The sequence below is a fragment of the Danaus plexippus genome, chromosome 11 (genome assembly GCF_018135715.1).
Source record: "Danaus plexippus chromosome 11, MEX_DaPlex, whole genome shotgun sequence".
Classification (NCBI taxonomy): Eukaryota; Metazoa; Arthropoda; class Insecta; order Lepidoptera; family Nymphalidae; genus Danaus; species Danaus plexippus.
Window position 1 is genome coordinate 6,551,061 of NC_083544.1, and position 18,706 is coordinate 6,569,766.

Genomic DNA, 18,706 nt, shown 5'->3' on the forward strand with positions numbered 1-18,706 from the left:
TCAATGTCGTATTGGAGCTTTTTGAATGATTTGTTAAATGGTAAGCGATTATTTTTGTGCTTTTGGAGTTAAATATACCAACGAGTCTTGAGACCCTTGCTAAATATCCGTTAAAGAGATTAAACTGGAAACAGTAGTTCTTAGACAGTTGTAAATATAATGGTTAACACAATTTCAATGCTTTTTCTTTTTTAGGGTATAATATATTAAGAATAGATTATTCTTATTGCCTCAGGGTAAAATAGTCGAGCTATCCTTTGAAGAAGTATCATATATATAGTTTATATTATATAAATATCAAGGAAGAGTTTAAGGACGAACTGTAAAATATAAAAGAAAATTGAATGTATATCTCATATCTAGAACATAACGTTAATTTAATCATAATAAAAAAAAAAAACACAAAGAATATTAAAAGAAAACAATCTCTATTTGTTTATTATATTCTCCTAGACTTCATATTTCAAGTGATGATAATGTTTGCAAACCAAGCAGTATCAGGTACCAAATTGCATAATCGTGTGATCATGCACTAAGATTTTAACCACGTGGTGGTTTAGAAGTAAGACAAAACCAACATTGTGTTCGATTACTCAACTTCGTTCGTAACACGATCAGCTTGATATCAATTGGTTAATGAAGAAATTTAATGGTTGTATGAAAAGAACATTGTGTTGCCAAATAATTATATCATTAATATCATGTATATACAAATGTCTTGACATTGCATATTTTTCCTACATATTTATCCATATAGGAATAAAAGTTGAGGTGATTAAGATCCCTAACAAATTTTAAATGACATATGAATTCAAGGACGTGGAAACTATCGTAATAGAAATGGAAAAGATCATAAAGAGTTGCACAAGAACATAATAACATTAAATGAAGAGACTACATACATTTGGCAATAACATGTCAACTTCAAATACGTCACAAGTTTGATAATAGTGTGTAGTTAGATATAAACTATAAACCAATCAATGGTTTAACCTTTGACAATGAGTTGCACAATAAATGACAAATTTTGATAAAATCGTGATTTGAAACCACGTAGCCACGGAAGGAGACCTTCACGAGAAAATTTAATTGTATCAGATTTACAGGAATTAATTTAAATTTAAATTGGTGGATTTTCATTGTGATTGATTTAAATTAATCTGTTTTAATATCGGAAGCAATAACTGAGCCATTACAAGCAGGTAATTAGGTTATAGCATGATTTTTTCTAAATTTTTACAGTAGAAAATTAGGTTTGAATAAAAATATACAAAATAGTTTTAGATTAATTATAATTTATTTATTTCAGTAAAAAAGACATTTAATATTTGTTTTACAAGCAATTGCATAATTCGATGTACGCATAATTCGATGTATGTATATATGAATGAATTCGAACTTGTTTTTGTGATGAAAATGTTTCATTCTTTGGATATGTATTGTGTATATTAGATGTTTGCTTTTTCTTGAACTCCGAAATCAGAAATTATTAAAGAATATTATTTATCCATTTTTTTCTACTTCCTGTATGAAATTAGACACGAAACGGACATATTAATAAAGGTTACATTGACTAATAAAATACTATGAGATATTATTAATAGATATCTTTTTATAGAATCAATCAAAAAAATTACACTCCGTCACGATAAATGTAACCGGGCGTGGTTTTTACTACAAGGCTCTCTGACTAATTTGTTGAAAGGCAACATATAGACTGCTGTTCAGAGGTCAATCACCGTTAATTTTGGGCGTAAGATAAATTAACTTATCGGCATATATCGCTTTTGTTTCCACTTGAATTGAAGGTTCGGTTTATTTCAATATAAACCATGAGCAAAAAATATTTTTTTAACTTATATTTGAAATATTAAGACAACTTAATATATCCAGGTAGACTTTAGAATGACTTCTTAAATCTTCATTGGTATTATTATCTAACCTTAATTGTAACTTGACAACTGTATATTGCGGATTTAATGATATAGTTATAAAAAAATATTATAATATGGAAGAAAAAATATATGTACCATGTAATAAAAAACGAAAAACTTAGACAGTCTATGGCAACTTCGAGTTATGTAATAAAATAATATTTAATTAAGTTTTAATGCAATAAGAATATTCTCATATAAAAAAAAAATATCGTGATGTGTTATTAGGTATATTTTATATATAAAAATTGTTGCTGGTCAGTGTACATAGATTTTTTTCCTCTATAATATTATAGATATGGATATGAATAGTTGTATTTTTTTTATTTCTTCGTTTTCTTTATATACTAGATAGGTTTATAGAAGTTGAGTTCATACAGATAAATTATTTTGTAGTCATATAACAATTGAGCCGTAGAAAATTCTCAATAATGATATAAAGGTTCCCGCATTTTTTTTATATCTACCTTTCATTCAACAGAGCTATTGATAAACTATGTATTATATTCGAAAGAGTAGAAAGCACGAAAAATACATCTAAAATAACTATATATTATAAACGAGGCTGTTATATTCATAAAGGTTTTTTAAACGGACCCATCTACTGTAATAATTGCTTGTATACTGTGATATCAGTATATTTCAATATCTTTTACTAGAAGCAGTTCATAAAAACTTAAAGAAGTATCTTAACTCTGTTTATTTGTTAAATGGTGGGCAGATAAATGTTATGTCACAATTTTACAAAAGTAGAAATAGCCCATTTAAATAGATTAGAGAAATTATGGCATGTAAGTGGCGCGGATTTATGTATAGATTTGAGGCTGGTTGCGAGTAATTGAGATAAGTTATGCAAATACATTCGTGACTTGTGGTCACTTTTTAAGTAGTTTTAGTGTTGACAATCATGTTTTTAGAGTTTAATTCATCGTCAATATTAATTTCGGTTTTTATTTGGTATATCCTGACATGAGTTCTTGTAGGTTATTATCGTATTCATAAAACTATTATTGGGTTAGTTATTTTTAATTATAATTATTCAACGAACAATTACCACTCAGAACCGTAGTTAGATTTCATTATAAAATATTATTAATTTATTCAAACTTTGCCAAACAATATACTGTTAAAATTGTATGCTCTCCAACAGAGGCGTATTTTTATGAGAAAAAAACATTGTTAATTGTTATGCCACTCCGTAACTAATGTAAACTACACTTTGTCATATAATTATCAAGAGGTAAAATCAAGTTTACGCGACACATTTTCATGCTAACTCGCTTCAAATGCTTTCGTCAGTTCGACATTATCAATTAAATGTTCTGTCGCAATGAAACTTTAAAGTAAGTTGGTTTAAAAATTTCTTAATTTAATTGTGTGTAGTACAAGTTTCATTGTGAGATATATTTATCTTTAAATAGGCGCTTTGTTAGGTAATTAGGGCAAACATTTTTAAACAACATTGAAACAAATAAAGTATATTTATAAATAATTCTGATTTATTTGTAAATAAGTATTCGGTCAATGGAAAGTTATAAGAGTAATATTAATGAATTAATAAATATTTTATTAATCAATAATGATGATATTGAGCGGAGTAAACGTGATGGCTTGGTCCGGAGTTGTGAACTACGGCGTTGAAGCTGAAAATAATAATAATAATAGATTACAGTCGTATAATTTATATTTTACTCTTGTTTGTTTACATTTAATATTGGACTGGTTAAACAAGTTACACTCTGATGCTTGTCTGATGGGCGTAAGGTCGCATGAGGGCATTGATCGTGTCATACCGGAATTTCGTATCGGTAAGTCTGACATGTGATTTTGCTTCGTCACGTTTTTTATTTTACGTATGTATTATAGCATATGAAGATTCCTTAGAAAGCAATGTCAGAGTACGATGATTATTGGTTTTACGCATTTTTACGCAATATTTGGAAAGTTGACACGTTCTTCATAGTTTGTCACGAAATGAGTTACAATTTTGTTTAGTGATCTCTAACATATTACATAACAAGTTCTTTTTTTAAATTTTAATAACCTCCTAAGAATTAACTGTCACATACAGCACTTGATCAAATCAAATGTAGCTATATAACCAAAGGAAACTGAAATAAAAAATGAAGTTTACGTCAAGTTAATCTGCATGAGATCTACGATGCCACATAGAGATTCACAGACACACACATACACAAACATCTTTGTCTTGCTTGTGACAACCCTCTTTTTACGTCATATTTTAAAATCATGTCAATTGTGACATAAAACGCTTTACTTCGAAAACGAGCCTGCTTGGTGTGTAAAATATTTAAAAGATGAAATAAAACTTGTTGTTTACCCATTATGGTCATCAGCAGAGTAGGAAACTTTCCTGAAGGATCCGTCAGGTTGGAGGAGGGAGTATCCACCCTTGACTACGTCACCATCACGAACCTCATGCTGAGATTTGTGGTCTCCTGTATGGGGATCCGCAACAGAATAGGAGTACTGGTATTTTGGGTGTGACTGAAATATAAGGAAACACAGGTTAATTTTTATGATAATTTTAGTTTTGCTATTAGTAAAGACAATAAAATATAGTACATACGTTGTAGTTATTGCTATGACCATAGTGGCCTGCGTAACCGCCGTAACCCAAAGGAGATGAGTGAGATAATGATACAATATTATTAGTTGAAGTGGCATGAACAATAGGGCCATGATTTAAAGGGGCAGAATGAGCTAGGGGTCCAGCATGAGGAACATGACCTACGGAACCGCTATAAGCTAAGGGACTATTGTAGTTCGAGTGACCAGCGTGTGCTAAGGGGCTGGCATGGTTTAAGAGGCCAGAATGAGCTGATAGTGCAGCATGACCCAATTGACTAATACTGCCTATGGGGCTGGGATAAGCCAATGAACCAGCATGTGCTACACTCTCATATCCTAAACGCGCGACTTGGTGTAGACCAGAAGGATTCCAGCCCACATTAGCTTGGGCATTTTCATATGCCAACGATCCTATTGGTGCCACTCCGTTATATGGCGATATAGGATAGCTTCCATGACCTAAGCCCAAGTTTCCTCCATGAACTAATGCTAATGAAGCACAAACGATGACAATCTGTAATAAAATTTTTGTTTATAAGATTGTAATAATTAAATTAATTAAACTAAGATGCTGTTCTAACTTACCTTAGAGAACATTTTTTTGAGAATTGTAATGTTGTCTGACATACCAATGATGAGTATTCGTGACTTTTATAAGACTTCTCATTACAGATTCGGTGGGGCGCCAAAATCTCTGTATTTCCATGATTCTGCAAGGTCAGCACGCTTTACAATTGTTTACTATTCTCGCATTTTGACAAATGAATTGTTACTTAACAATGATACTCTGTGAACTGTCATACTGGTTCTCATTATATTGACACGGATTATGACAAAATATAGTAACCATTATTCTCATAAAAGCTTCAAAACAAGAATGAGGAAAACACTTTCATTTGTGAGTTCACACAATAAGACAATTTAAGAACACATTCTACCTCATACCTGAAATACGAACTATATTTAGAGTTTATTGTTTAAAGTATGTGACAAATGAGAGTGAGGTAGAAATATTTGTCATATTTTTATTATATGTAAGGCATGTGTTAAATTCTATTTGTATGTTAGTTTTAGTTTTAGAAGTTTAGGTATAAAAAGTTTTTATTTCTGCAAAGTAATAAAGTATTATGATTTCTTATCTCTTTAATGGCTTCCAGATATTTATGGATGAACACGCAAAAAGTTTTAATCCTATCGAGACTGTTATAAGCTTCTGACTCAATCCTTTAACAATTAAAAAATTTTGTATATCACTTCGTATAAGGTGAATAATATTTTGACAGAAGATAGCTTTGTGACTTTTTGTGTATTTTTTTTATCATTATTTATTTAAAGACAATTATGTTAAGTTTTTTTTTGTAAGTCGTGTAAGATTGTCCATGGCTGGTCAGCCTTTGAAGAAACCTATACGAGGATGATTTGTTTTAAATAAAATTTCTAAATCTTATAAACGATATAAAAGCTCCGTGTTTATCCAATAGGATATAGGCAATAGCCTTACACTTTCTATATTATAAGCATCCCTTTCTGGTTACTGTGGTACAGTCAGGTTATGGTAACAAGCACGCAGCAACGTCATACAATGTGTTCCTCATATAACGGTTATACTCTGACAATGCTATTTATTTCTTTAAATTAATTGTAGCGTATGAAATATTCATGCGTAATCTTAAATTAGACAATTGATTATTATCAGATATCTTCAAAACTATTACCAAATCACGTCGACCTTAGTTGCAATGTTAGAATTCTTGTCGGCATCGTTAGTTACGGGTTGCTCCGTCACGGAAGATAAACTGCGGGTTAATATAATGTTAATTACTATGTAGTTTAATTATCTCTTAGTCAAGAGCAACACGTTTGTTATTTGTTATCCTAATATAGTGTTAAGGCTAAGGCTTAAAACTTTTGATGTATACACTCCAGTTTCAACCATTTTGTAGGTTTTTGTTTACATACATGTGTTTATAAATAATATGGTTTTGTATAGATTTAATTATATTTATTAAAAAAGTAGGTCAAAAATAATTTAAATTAGAACATGATAACTGATTTGCTTATTTCAAAAAAAGATAAAAGGGTTTATACCCGTATATATTTGTTAAACAGAAGTGGTAGTGATTCCAAACTATTATTATAATTTTTATATATTTTTTTTATATATATACAATTTCTTAGGAATATTTTGTGTATTGTTTTTATTAAACAACTTGCAATTAATATCTACATAGATACAGACCCTAACGATAAATTGTTACTATCCGACTATATACACCAAAATGCCGATTAAACATGTTAGTTTCTACACCTTTATAAAATGTGTTTACATCTAAAGTCAAAGAGAAGAATGTCATTTCGGACAGACAGGCAATAACGATTAAATTTCTTTTAATAAATGTCAATACTCTTGTAAAATTTTACGCTGTTTAAAATATTTTTTGTGATTTTTTCGAGGTTCATTCAATTTAATTTTTTTATGAACTTGTAAGGACATGTATTGTAAATTGTCATATTATTATTGTTTTTCTTAATCTTTCAAAATGTTTGTCATCATAGTTCTAAGACTTCTAAGGGCTTAAATTTTAGTAGGTTAACTTTTCCCTTGGGCATTTTATTTGATTTCAATTTGACTAAGAAGTCTTTCGACAAGCCTTTTGTTTTTGTTAACCACTATAATGCTCAAAACTTTTTATGTTAACTATTGCGCAGTTTAAAACATATCATAGTAGAAGTGTTTGTTCTCAAAATACTTTTTTAGGAATTAAAGAACCTACTATGATCATATGCAGATACACCTCATTCAAACAATATATTTTTTTATATTAGTGCAGCGTAATTTTAACGAAATATCCCTTGTATATACGTATTTCCTTGTATATCCATATATATAAATATATATATAAGGAAATATCATATACCAGATGATGCTGTCGATGCAAAAAATTTATGAAATTAACAGCACACTCACAAGAAAAAATAAATTGTTAATTTGTATATGATAACAAATTCAGGTAGAATTATATTATCTTTGTAAAGAATATTTTGTGAATGTAGGCGATTATTGACCATAGGCAACAAGTGACCATATCTATTCATATTCTAAATTAAATAATTTCCAATAAGAGAGCTAACATTCGTTCATATTTTGTTGGAACACAATAGCAATAAATTGAATATTAAGGTCATACCCTAAATCTCATAGAAATAAATCAATACAAAATAATAATAAAAGGCAACACAATAAGAAGGTCGTCTAGAAAAGATTTCAAATGTCATAATTCAAGTAATATTTTAAAGTTGTTACGACCCATAACGTAGGAAATTTTATATATAACTAACCATAATCGTATCATCGCCCACATCTTGTGTTCGCCGCAATTTTAACAAAAAAGTTATGGAAGTATTTGCAACTACAAGGCGTCAATTATAGTTAACCTAACTTAGGAATGAAAAACAAATAAACAAATTTAGAATATAGTACTGTAAAAATATACACTTGTAACGAAGAATACTGACAGCATGAATCAAATGCCAAAAGTAGAACATCATCCCAAATCTTTACTGGAAGAGCCCATTATTACAAAAAAAAATAAAAACTTCAATAACTAAATTATTGTTAAATTAAATATTCTAAGTTAAATAATAATAAAGTAAAAAGTATTAAATAAAGATAAATGTTAAGATATAAATTTAAGTAAGTTATTTGGTAAAAGATGTACGGATATATGTTTAATAATTTATTAATAATCCATTTAGTCATTTGCTTAAAATATTTTATTGAATTGTAAAGTCGTGCATCACTTTGGTCGTTCAGTAGTAGTGGCTGTAGGCGTGTTGAGGGTGGACTGATGGAGCAGAGTTGTGAACGACCGCATTGAAACTGAGAAAGAAATAATGTATTAATATGACGTTTATATATAGTTGTCAATTCAATAATACGACTAATGTAACTTTGTGTATGTATATCTTACCCATTGTGTGCATCAGCAGAGTATTCCACTTTACGTACGGAGCCGTCAGGCTGTACCAGGGAGTAGTAGCCATGGACGGCGTCACCGTCGCGACTCTCGTGCTGTGACTTGTGGTCACCGGTGTGAGGGTCTGCTACTGAGTATGAGAAGTCGTATTTGGGGTGAGCCTGTAAATTTAGTAATAATTATAAAATATATTTGATGAATCAATAAAGACAATAGCAGCTTCTTGGTTTAATCTTACATATTCATCATGACCGTCGTAGTGGGCTGATGGGGCGGCGTAATGTCCGTATGCTACGGGAGCATATGCAGCGTATGCAACAGCGGGAGCAGCATGATGAACAGCACCGTGGTGGACTATACTTTGGGAAGAGACGGCGCTGCCGTGTCCGGGGTAAACACCAGCGTTAGCTGCGGCCAACATGGCACCGAAAGCTGCGATCTAAAATTGAAACAATTATATCTGTTATTGAGTAATTCACAGTCCATAATAAAAGTATAAGTATCTTCTAAAAATCATACTTTGCTGAACATTTTGTTGTTTAGTATGTGGGACCGTTGACTCACAATTGATATAGTTTGCTAGTTATCGTAAGTATTTATATTGTATTGTATTTTGTAACAGTAAGTGGGGTGGAATGTTTGATTCAATTTAAACTATGTTAATGAAACGAAGGTGTTATTGAAATATAATTAAACGACTTTTAACTTTTGAAGCAAACTTGAATGTTATATTTCTTTTTTACTTTCATACATACGACATTGAACGGAGTATTTCGTTTTAGATTGCGATGGTAAAGCTTTTTACTACCTTTTGTTTTAGTGTCATATTAAGGCTATATACTTTTTAAATTAAAGCTTAAATCTCAACGTCAGTGAAAGTGTAGTCTTTAAAAAGTTAAAATAATATGTCGCTGTAATACTAACATCAAAGTTCATTTATTCATTTATGTTAAACAAAATATTGACTACTTTGAATAAAATGAAAAATAGATATCATTTCATGATTGTAGATGTGTTTTGTTTTATATATAGTAATATTGTATAAGTATATGTATCGTTTTGTATACTATGCTGAAGCAGTAAATTTCTTTTGCCACTGCTATTCTAATATTAATTTATAGTGGAAAATAAGAAGTTACTATTCTTGACAATGTTTTCATAGTTTGCTTGAATTCTCTGACTGTGGTCTACACTTATCTATTATGAAAAATATGGACATAATTTTCTTTTGCGTTTTGTGGACGGGTTTTGCTCTGCTATAAAGAAACGCATTTAAATATGAATAAAGACGTCTTGAAATGGTTTTGTATAAAAGAGCAAGAAATTCTACACCCGTGGGAATATTCTTATTTGTTTTATATTTTTATTGTTAATAAGCTTTTAACACTAGAAGCATCGGCATTGAATAGCCGTCAATTCATTTAAATGAATAAAACTCGCGAAAATCTTAGATCTCAATTCATTTTATGTTGAATAGTATAGAAAAAAATTATAAAAATACTTAAAAATTTGTTGAAGCGTTCGTTATTCCTCCTATATTTTATTTAATTTTTCATATACATATATCGTTTTAGTTATTAATAAAGTTGGGAGGAAGGAATATCTTGAAAATGAATGTTCTAAATGTATTTTATAAAAAAAAATATCTTAAAATTTGCAATCATACAGGCCAAAATGATTAAACATGATTCAATGAGATATTATTTTTTCTGTCTCAGTTTATAGATATTAGGTGTGCGATATTAATCATTTTCATCTTTCTCACTTAGACATCTAATATTTTGCAAACTTTTGTACCACCAATAAAGAAGAGTTATAATATATTATATTCATACTATCATTTAAATCATTCTTAAAATAAAATATAGATATAAAGCAATACAAGCATTCAAATGAACTTACTTGTGGAAGCCTAAGTACATGGTATTTATACTTTCAGTGACAACTGCTATAATATTGTATTCTACAATAAAGGTTTTTGTTATGTCCTTTCGTTTATGGAAAGAATACTCAGTTTCACAAGGAGTTTTAGGAGGTCTTGTGCGATGAAAATTTAACTAGAAGCAAGACAATAATATATTTGATAATATTTAATTTTTTGTGTCAGTAAGGGATTAAAATAAAAATAAAATGCGTTTATGTTTATTAAATTGTATAATAACAGTGCTAAGGAGCTGTTGACAACAATAGTTGGTCATTTGAGGAATTTCGATGACGACGAAACATAAAAACGTGTAAGAACTAGCTATAGCGAGATTTACTGGAGGTAGTACTATTATCAAATGAAGTTGTCAGTCTTTTTACAAAATATTAATAAAATTTTACTAAAGTATAGCCGTTTGAGATATCTTACAAAGATACATTGCAAAATATAGATAATTAATTAATCACTCAGTTCAAACTTACTACGTAGTAGGCTATTAAATGTAATAATTTTTTAGACATTTCAAAGAGAAAAGCATTTCTCACTATTGGAAGCGTCTGGCGATGTTTATTATTGTCTTACAGCTTGGGATCCTAAATATATTAATGTGTTTATATAAATTATAGGAATATAAGTTCATGTATTTTAAAAAAGGTTTTAGAAAAATTTAAACTATTGTTTCGGGTAGATCGTACAAAGGAAATAATGGATGTATTTTGAATAATTTATTGATTATCCATTTGGTAATTTATTTAATATTTGGTAATGTTTTATGGAACTGTACAATCAGGCGCTGTTTTGGTCGTTCAGTAGTAGTGGCTGTATGCGTGTTGAGGGTGGACTGATGGAGCAGAGTTGTGAACGACCGCATTGAAACTGAGAAAGAAATAATGTATTAATATGACGTTTATAGACAGTCAATTCAATAATACGACTAATGTAACTTTGTGTATATATATCTTACCCATTGTGTGCATCGGCAGAGTATTCCACTTTACGTACGGAGCCGTCAGGCTGTACCAGGGAGTAGTAGCCATGGACGGCGTCACCGTCGCGACTCTCGTGCTGTGACTTGTGATCACCGGTGTGAGGGTCTGCTACTGAGTATGAGAAGTCGTATTTGGGGTGAGCCTGTAAATTTAGAAATAATTATAAAATTTATTTGATGAATCAATAAAGACAATAGCAGCTTCTTGGTTTAATCTTACATATTCATCATGACCGTCGTAGTGGGCTGATGGGGCGCCGTAATGTCCGTATGCTACGGGAGCATATGCAGCGTATGCAACAGCGGGAGCAGCGTGATGAACAGCACCGTGGTGGACAATACTTTGGGAAGAGACGGCGCTGCCGTGTCCGGGGTAAACACCAGCGTTAGCTGCGGCCAACATGGCACCGAAAGCTGCGATCTAAAATTGGAACAATTATATCTGTTATTGAGTAATTCACAGTCCATAATAAAAGTATAAGTATCTTCTAAAACTCATACTTTGCTGAACATTTTGTTGTTTAGTATGTGGGACCGTTGACACACAATTGATATAGTTTGCTAGTTATCGTAAGTATTTATATTGTATTGTATTTTGTAATAGTAAGTGGGGTGGAATGTTTGATTCAATTTCAACAATGATAATGAAATGAAGGTCGTATTTGAGTATTATAAAACAAAAATTAATCTTTTTAGTGCCCACATATATATTTTTCTGTAAACTTTTACTTTGGTCTTATGACTTATATGTCAATGGGCTATGATGTTTGAAGTTTTAAATGTTTTTATGTAACGTATAACGTCAACGTATGTTTTATTACAGATATTTATCACAATACATTTTGCAAAAAATTGTAAAGGTTCAAATTATAATCACTTTCTCTTTTAAAGGCAAATTTTTACTTTATTGAATGAAATTATTATGTGAAGTGAATATCAACTCGTCGTTCGAAACATGTGTTTTAATTATTTTGTTTTAATTTTGTGTATTTCTCAACAAAAAAAATAATATTAAAATTACTACGTTAGTAGTATTATACTTATATACTTATTGAATATTAGCAAACTGAGTAATGCCTTGTACAAATGAAATATCAAAATAGTAATGTTGCAGTTTTTGAACTCCATCATCTAGCAATGGAAATAAGAAAAGTCCCCGATCACATAAACAAAGCGTCAATTCTCATTTTTGTATAAAAGACATCACACCAATGAACTGAAATAAGTGTTGAGAAGGTTTAGCATGACGGACCAATAAATTGTACAAACGCTGAACTAACCGGAAATACTATTAAAATTTTTCTATTATCCCGACAAGTGGGACTTATTACACCAGTTTTAATAATTTATGTTGCCATTCTTTTTATTATACAAGGAAAGTAAGAAAAAAAGACAGGATTGTCAGAACGCTTTGCGAAATAAAAATACTCATAATTCTAATCTTAACCGTCAATTTCAAATAGAAACCTTCCTTAATAAATGTCATAAGTGACTGAGAGCCAGTGGTCAGTATAAAAAAAATGTTACCTTATCCATACTGATAGAAGGTATACAGTATAATATTTAACCAAACACATACATATGGTAGTTGGTTCTAAAATTTGGATGGAAGATAAAAATTTTACTTTATAATATCAGCGATATTGAATTTGTTTCTTTTTATCTCGCAAGGAATCATTAACCATGCTCTTTTAAAAAATGATGCGAAAGGATTGTTAATTATTTACTGTAAAAATTTAAAAATTCTCTGATTTAGTAATAGGTAAATAAAATTAGTCATAAATTACTTTACTTTATTATATTGCACATATACGAATATGAATTCTTCCGTTTTTTTTGGAAAAATATCGGTTAATCAAGCAGTTTTAATTTAACCAAAAGATATTGATGAAAAAATTTTTATTATTTGAAAATTTAAAAGAAAGTATTAACAATAATGAGATCAAAGATTTTCGTGAGTATTAATTTAAATATAACTAATATTTTCGGATAACTACGAGTTTTTATTATTTTAAACCTCGGGAGTATGTTACTCCCGACGTTTCGGTTACTTTACAACAACCGTGATCACGGGCATACGAGATGAAAATCATCATCTCGTCAGCCCATGATCACAGCACGTAAAATATTCGTTTTATTTAAGAATTAACATTAACAATGCACGATTTCAGTTTAGTTTTCATTTATGGCACAAAACTTTTGACGTCAACGACAGCTTCATCTAAAAATTTACCACATGAAAATTTTACTCTTTAAGAGTTCTTATAAAAAAAAAAATGTTTTAGTTTCGGACATTAATTTTTTTTAAATATGTTAAAATTAAGACTTTTAAATTGACAACTTAAAAATAGTGCTTAAGAATAAAAATAAGCCATGGTTTGTATATTCAATAATTTATTGGTAACCCATTTAGTAATGGGGTAAAAATATTTTGTTATAATTTAAAATCGAGCGTCGCTTTGGTCGATCAGTAGTAGTGGCTGTAGGCGTGTTGAGGGTGGACTGATGGAGCTGAGTTGTGAACGACCGCATTGAAACTGAGAAAGAAATAATGTATTAATATGACATATATAGACAGTCAATTCAATAATACGATTAATGTAACTTAAAGTATGTATATCTTACCCATTGTGTGCATCAGCAGAGTATTCCACTTTACGTACGGAGCCGTCAGGCTGTACCAGGGAGTAGTATCCATGGACGGCGTCACCGTCGCGACTCTCGTGCTGTGACTTGTGATCACCGGTGTGAGGGTCTGCTACTGAGTATGAGAAGTCGTATTTGGGGTGAGCCTGTAAATTTATAAATAATTATAAAATATATTTGATGAATCAATAAAGACAATAGCAGCTTCTTGGTTAATCTTACATATTCATCATGACCGTCGTAGTGGGCTGATGGGGCGGCGTAATGTCCGTATGCTACGGGAGCATATGCAGCGTATGCAACAGCGGGAGCAGCATGATGAACAGCACCGTGGTGAACAATACTTTGGGAAGAGACGGCGCTGCCGTGTCCGGGGTAAACACCAGCGTTAGCTGCGGCCAACATGGCACCGAAAGCTGCGATCTAAAATTGAAACAATTATATCTGTTATTGAGTAATTCACAGTCCATAATAAAGGTATAAGTATCTTCTTAAAATCATACTTTGCTGAACATTTTGTTGTTTAGTATGTGGGACCGTTGACACACAATTGATATAGTTTGCTAGTTATCGTAAGTATTTATATTGTATTGTATTTTGTAACAGTAAGTGGGGTGGAATGTTTGATTCAATTTCAACAATGATAATGAAACGAAGGTCGTATTTGAGTATTATAAAACAAAAATTAATATTTATGGTCCACTTTAACATTCTTTTTTCTTAAACGTGAACTTTGATGATATTGACATTGAAGGAGTTCAGCAGCTTTTTACGTATCAAAAAGTAGAAAAAAAATTTGCGTGTTTATTTTAAATTCTAATTTTAAATATTATTTCATGTTTTTCATTGATTTAAATTTTTGTGTGATCATATTTAAAAAACATGATTTATCAGTTTTAATCAATAGACAAATTATTTTATAATATGAATTACGCAATTTTAAATTGAAATATGTTTTACTTAAAATCTGTCAACCTATGTAGTAATTGCAATTTAAATAATCTATGGTCTTAATTATAACTATACTCGTTCTTACTTTGAATGAGCTTACCTCTTGCCTTAAACTATTCTGTAGGTTTATTTTATTTTGCTTGCCGATTTTCACAGTTCCGGTTTCAGAACGGAATTAAAGAATACCTACAATTTATAAATCTTTTGAAATTTAGTTTAGTAAAAAACTTTACTGTAATAATTGTTTAAAGTATTCCATAGTTTTTTTAATGTTATATCGATTCCTTTCTACATATGTTATGAGTATACAATTAGTACGACTAAACGGTCTTGTAAGTAAAAAATAAGCAATAGGTACATATTTAAATGACACAAGATAAATACAAGTTGTACATATATTTTATTTATAAGTCTTACTTTCGTCAAAATAAACATAATTACATTTACATTGTTTTAGTTTTAAAAATTAGGTTTACTTACGATTAGGTTGATTATTTAATTTTCTTTGGGTCATTTATCTTTATTTATGTTAACTATTTGTTACTGTTTATATTCTGTTTTGGAATAAATTATACAGGGTGCCCTTTAAGACACGCCGGATCCAGGAAAACTATTAAAATAATCATGTCATGATTATATAAACTTAGAACTAAAATGACAGGATTGCTCCTCTATTGTCATAGTAATGCCATATCATTTCTTGTATTTTATCATGAATCAGATGTTCGTTCCGCTATATGATATTTTATTCACACAACAGTGTCACCCTCGGGCGATGATCGATAAATTTTCAATATATGTTTTTTGGGTATCTGTTTTATTGATATTAATATTGCTCCTTTGTGGTCTGTCAACTAACATAATGCGCTAAAATAAAATTTATTTACGTAAGAACATTTGCTTTTTAATGTAACTCAAATTAACAAGGGCTTATCTACAATTTGAACATGAAGTAAAGCATGTGGTTTCAAAATCAACTCATTCAAATGTAAAGCTATAATTAGTGCTCGAGGCCTGATATCAAGAACTGTTTTCATTACTCAATATTGTTTTTTTTTCTTCCGCGCTATTTTATTTGATCGAAATATTTCAGCTCACTTCTGATCAAATTTTAAGTTTTAGGGGCTTGGAGTAACTTAAATATATCTTCTTATAACCATACTCTTCACTCTAGCTATGAGTCATCTCAGCTTTTTTGTTAAAAAATCTTTTATAGAACATGCTTTTTTATTGTGAATTTGTCCGCATACACAAATATGTCAATATCTGGGTACTTGAAAAAATTTAAATAGCAAAAATTAAGATATTAGCACAAATGAGAGGCCTTATTCTACTTATCTACTTTATATATTTTAATAAATTATTTCATGTAAAAAGAATCTTGTAACTTATATTAATACTTTAACATTGGGGATTTTTCTTCTAATATGTAAATAAAATATCTCAAAAATGTATACCAAATGCATAAGGGACTTTAATAAAATAGATCTAATTTTTTGTTTTTAATGATTGTTGCCCTTAATATAAGATCTAGAAGAGGCTGTGAAATTGACAATTAAAAATTCTGAAGTGTGCAATAAAGAATATTTTATTATTATAACTTTTTTATAATGGACCAGATTTAAAATGATTATTCATTAATTAGAAGACAGTATTGTACACAAACCTATCAAGTTAAGGGAGATAACGTAAAAGATTTATAAATATTCTGGAAGATGATTTAAAAAAGTAAACTCTTTAATGATTACGTTAAAAAGATATCTATGTCATTGAAATCCTCAAAAACAATTTAAGCTTTAGATTTTTAAAAGATCTATTTGAAAATAGGCTTTCTACAAATGGAACAGGTTGTTAATATTAAGAAAGAAAATCATTAATTATATATAAATGTTTAATGAGTTATTTATTATTCATTAAATTATAAATAATTTGTGACGATGTATTATCAGGATCTGTTTTGGTCGTTCAGTAGTAGTGGCTGTAGGCGTGTTGAGGGTGGACTGATGTAGCAGAGTTGTGAACGACCGCATTGAAACTGAGAAAGAAATAATGTATTAATATGACATATATAGACAGTCAATTCAATAATTTTACTGTGAATACGACCAATGTAACATTGAGTATGTATATCTTACCCATTGTGGTCGTCAGCAGAGTATTCCACTTTACGTACGGAGCCGTCAGGCTGTACCAGGGAGTAGTAGCCATGGACGGCGTCACCGTCGCGGCTCTCATGCTGTGACTTGTGGTCACCGGTGTGAGGGTCTGCTACTGAGTATGAGAAGTCGTATTTGGGGTGAGCCTGTAAATTTGAAAATAATTTTTAGATCAATTTATTAATGAAAAAAGGATAATAGCAGCTTCTTGTTTAAACCTTACATATTCATCATGACCGTCGTAGTGGGCTGATGGGGCGGCGTAATGTCCGTATGCTACGGGAGCATATGCAGCGTATGCAACAGCGGGAGCAGCGTGATGAACAGCACCGTGGTGGACAATACTTTGGGAAGAGACGGCGCTGCCGTGTCCGGGGTAAACACCAGCGTTAGCTGCGGCCAACATGGCACCAAAAGCTGCGATCTAAAATTTAATAATTGATTAAAATGACGTTGAGAAATATATATAAATATTAGAGACTAATGTTCTTCAAAAATTCATTACTTTGCTGAACATATTGTTGGATTTCCTTGTGTTGGTCTATCTGAATATTTACTAACAATTGATATAATTCACCTCATACCGCAAGTATTTATATTCTATTATGTTTAGTAAGAATAAGTGGGGTGATACCATTGACTCAATTTTAGATATGATAATAAAATAAAGGTCATGTTATAAGTATTACAAAACGACAATTAAATTCTGCTACGAGTATAATACTTTTTTTAAATCATTTACCGTGGTGAAACATGACACTGAGCGAGGCCTAAACATTACTTTACGTTATTGCCACATTTTTTTTTGTATTTATATGTTACATAGTAATGTTTTTTTTTTTAAATCACTATAGTAGGATAGTTATGTGTTATGAAAATAAATACTTAGTTGTATAAAATATAAATATAAATACAATAAAATTTAATACATTATGAGATGAGCTGAGATATATATATATATAATGTGCTAAGTATTGGATGTTCTTCGCTTCAAGTTCCCATAAAATATGACTGAAAATACTGTTGAACTGTTGAGAAAAAGTGAAAGACATAATTACTTACTACATGATTTAAACTGTCCAAAGATTATGTTGATCAACAGTTTATAAGACAGTTTAAATTGCAGTTATTACATTATTAACAGTAAAGCATCGTTAGTACTGTAATCAATCTATTCCAGCTACTGTCCAACCACGTAGCCCTACTTATTTTGTCAGTGATAATTGTTATAATACCCACAACTAAGAAATACGTATCAATCACAAACTAACGATATGTAAAATTACAAAGAGGTAAAAAGTTTAAGTGACTGTCATTTGGATCTAAACATCTAAACATTTTCTGTTGGAATTACTTGAGAAGATAGCTTTCTTTTCAGATAAAGATATAGGGCTTATAGTTTATATATAAATAACATCTTTTTGATCTTAGTACAATATTAGATTTTATTATTTAAAAATTTGTCCAATTTCGCTCTGATGAATTGCTTAACATTAACAGTTGGCAGATATACCATGTGTTGAAAGGCTATTTTGATA

General features: G+C 30.3%; 5 protein-coding genes across 6 annotated transcripts in view; all 5 read right to left on the reverse strand.

Annotated features, from left to right (window-relative positions):
- LOC116766024 (uncharacterized) overlaps positions 1-5,226 on the reverse strand; it is a 78,676-nt gene extending 73,450 nt beyond the window's left edge. Inside the window, exons 1-4 of one of the 2 annotated variants that reach the window (XM_061522085.1) lie at positions 5,112-5,226; positions 4,525-5,040; positions 4,276-4,442; positions 3,512-3,577 (exon numbers count right to left, since the gene is read on the reverse strand). In XM_061522085.1, coding sequence (XP_061378069.1) covers positions 3,512-3,577; positions 4,276-4,442; positions 4,525-5,040; positions 5,112-5,153 — 791 coding nt within the window. In that variant the 5' untranslated portion in view covers positions 5,154-5,226. Of the gene's footprint in view, positions 1-3,396; positions 3,578-4,275; positions 4,443-4,524; positions 5,041-5,111 lie in introns of those variants that run through there. The other variant, XM_032655680.2, reaches the window with a different exon arrangement.
- A 3,024-nt stretch (positions 5,227-8,250) lies between these two features.
- Positions 8,251-9,068, reverse strand: LOC133319070 (cuticle protein 7-like). The gene is made up of 4 exons (XM_061522091.1): positions 9,023-9,068; positions 8,742-8,942; positions 8,498-8,664; positions 8,251-8,406 (listed from the first exon to the last, which is right to left on the reverse strand). The coding sequence occupies exons 1-4, from the start codon at positions 9,032-9,034 to the stop codon at positions 8,337-8,339; spliced, it is 450 nt and encodes a 149-aa protein (XP_061378075.1). The 5' UTR covers positions 9,035-9,068; the 3' UTR covers positions 8,251-8,336.
- A 2,123-nt stretch (positions 9,069-11,191) lies between these two features.
- Positions 11,192-12,060, reverse strand: LOC116766037 (cuticle protein 7-like). Its single transcript, XM_032655693.2, has 4 exons — positions 11,917-12,060; positions 11,636-11,836; positions 11,392-11,558; positions 11,192-11,303 (listed from the first exon to the last, which is right to left on the reverse strand). The coding sequence occupies exons 1-4, from the start codon at positions 11,926-11,928 to the stop codon at positions 11,234-11,236; spliced, it is 450 nt and encodes a 149-aa protein (XP_032511584.2). The 5' UTR covers positions 11,929-12,060; the 3' UTR covers positions 11,192-11,233.
- A 1,733-nt stretch (positions 12,061-13,793) lies between these two features.
- Positions 13,794-14,689, reverse strand: LOC116766035 (cuticle protein 7-like). Its single transcript, XM_061522089.1, has 4 exons — positions 14,565-14,689; positions 14,284-14,484; positions 14,041-14,207; positions 13,794-13,952 (listed from the first exon to the last, which is right to left on the reverse strand). Exons 1-4 carry the CDS (start codon positions 14,574-14,576, stop codon positions 13,883-13,885), a joined length of 450 nt encoding a protein of 149 aa, XP_061378073.1. The 5' UTR covers positions 14,577-14,689; the 3' UTR covers positions 13,794-13,882.
- A 2,200-nt stretch (positions 14,690-16,889) lies between these two features.
- LOC116766038 (cuticle protein 7-like) lies at positions 16,890-17,725 on the reverse strand. Its single transcript, XM_061522090.1, has 4 exons — positions 17,674-17,725; positions 17,392-17,592; positions 17,148-17,314; positions 16,890-17,047 (listed from the first exon to the last, which is right to left on the reverse strand). The coding sequence occupies exons 1-4, from the start codon at positions 17,683-17,685 to the stop codon at positions 16,978-16,980; spliced, it is 450 nt and encodes a 149-aa protein (XP_061378074.1). The 5' UTR covers positions 17,686-17,725; the 3' UTR covers positions 16,890-16,977.
- Positions 17,726-18,706: the final 981 nt, after the last annotated feature.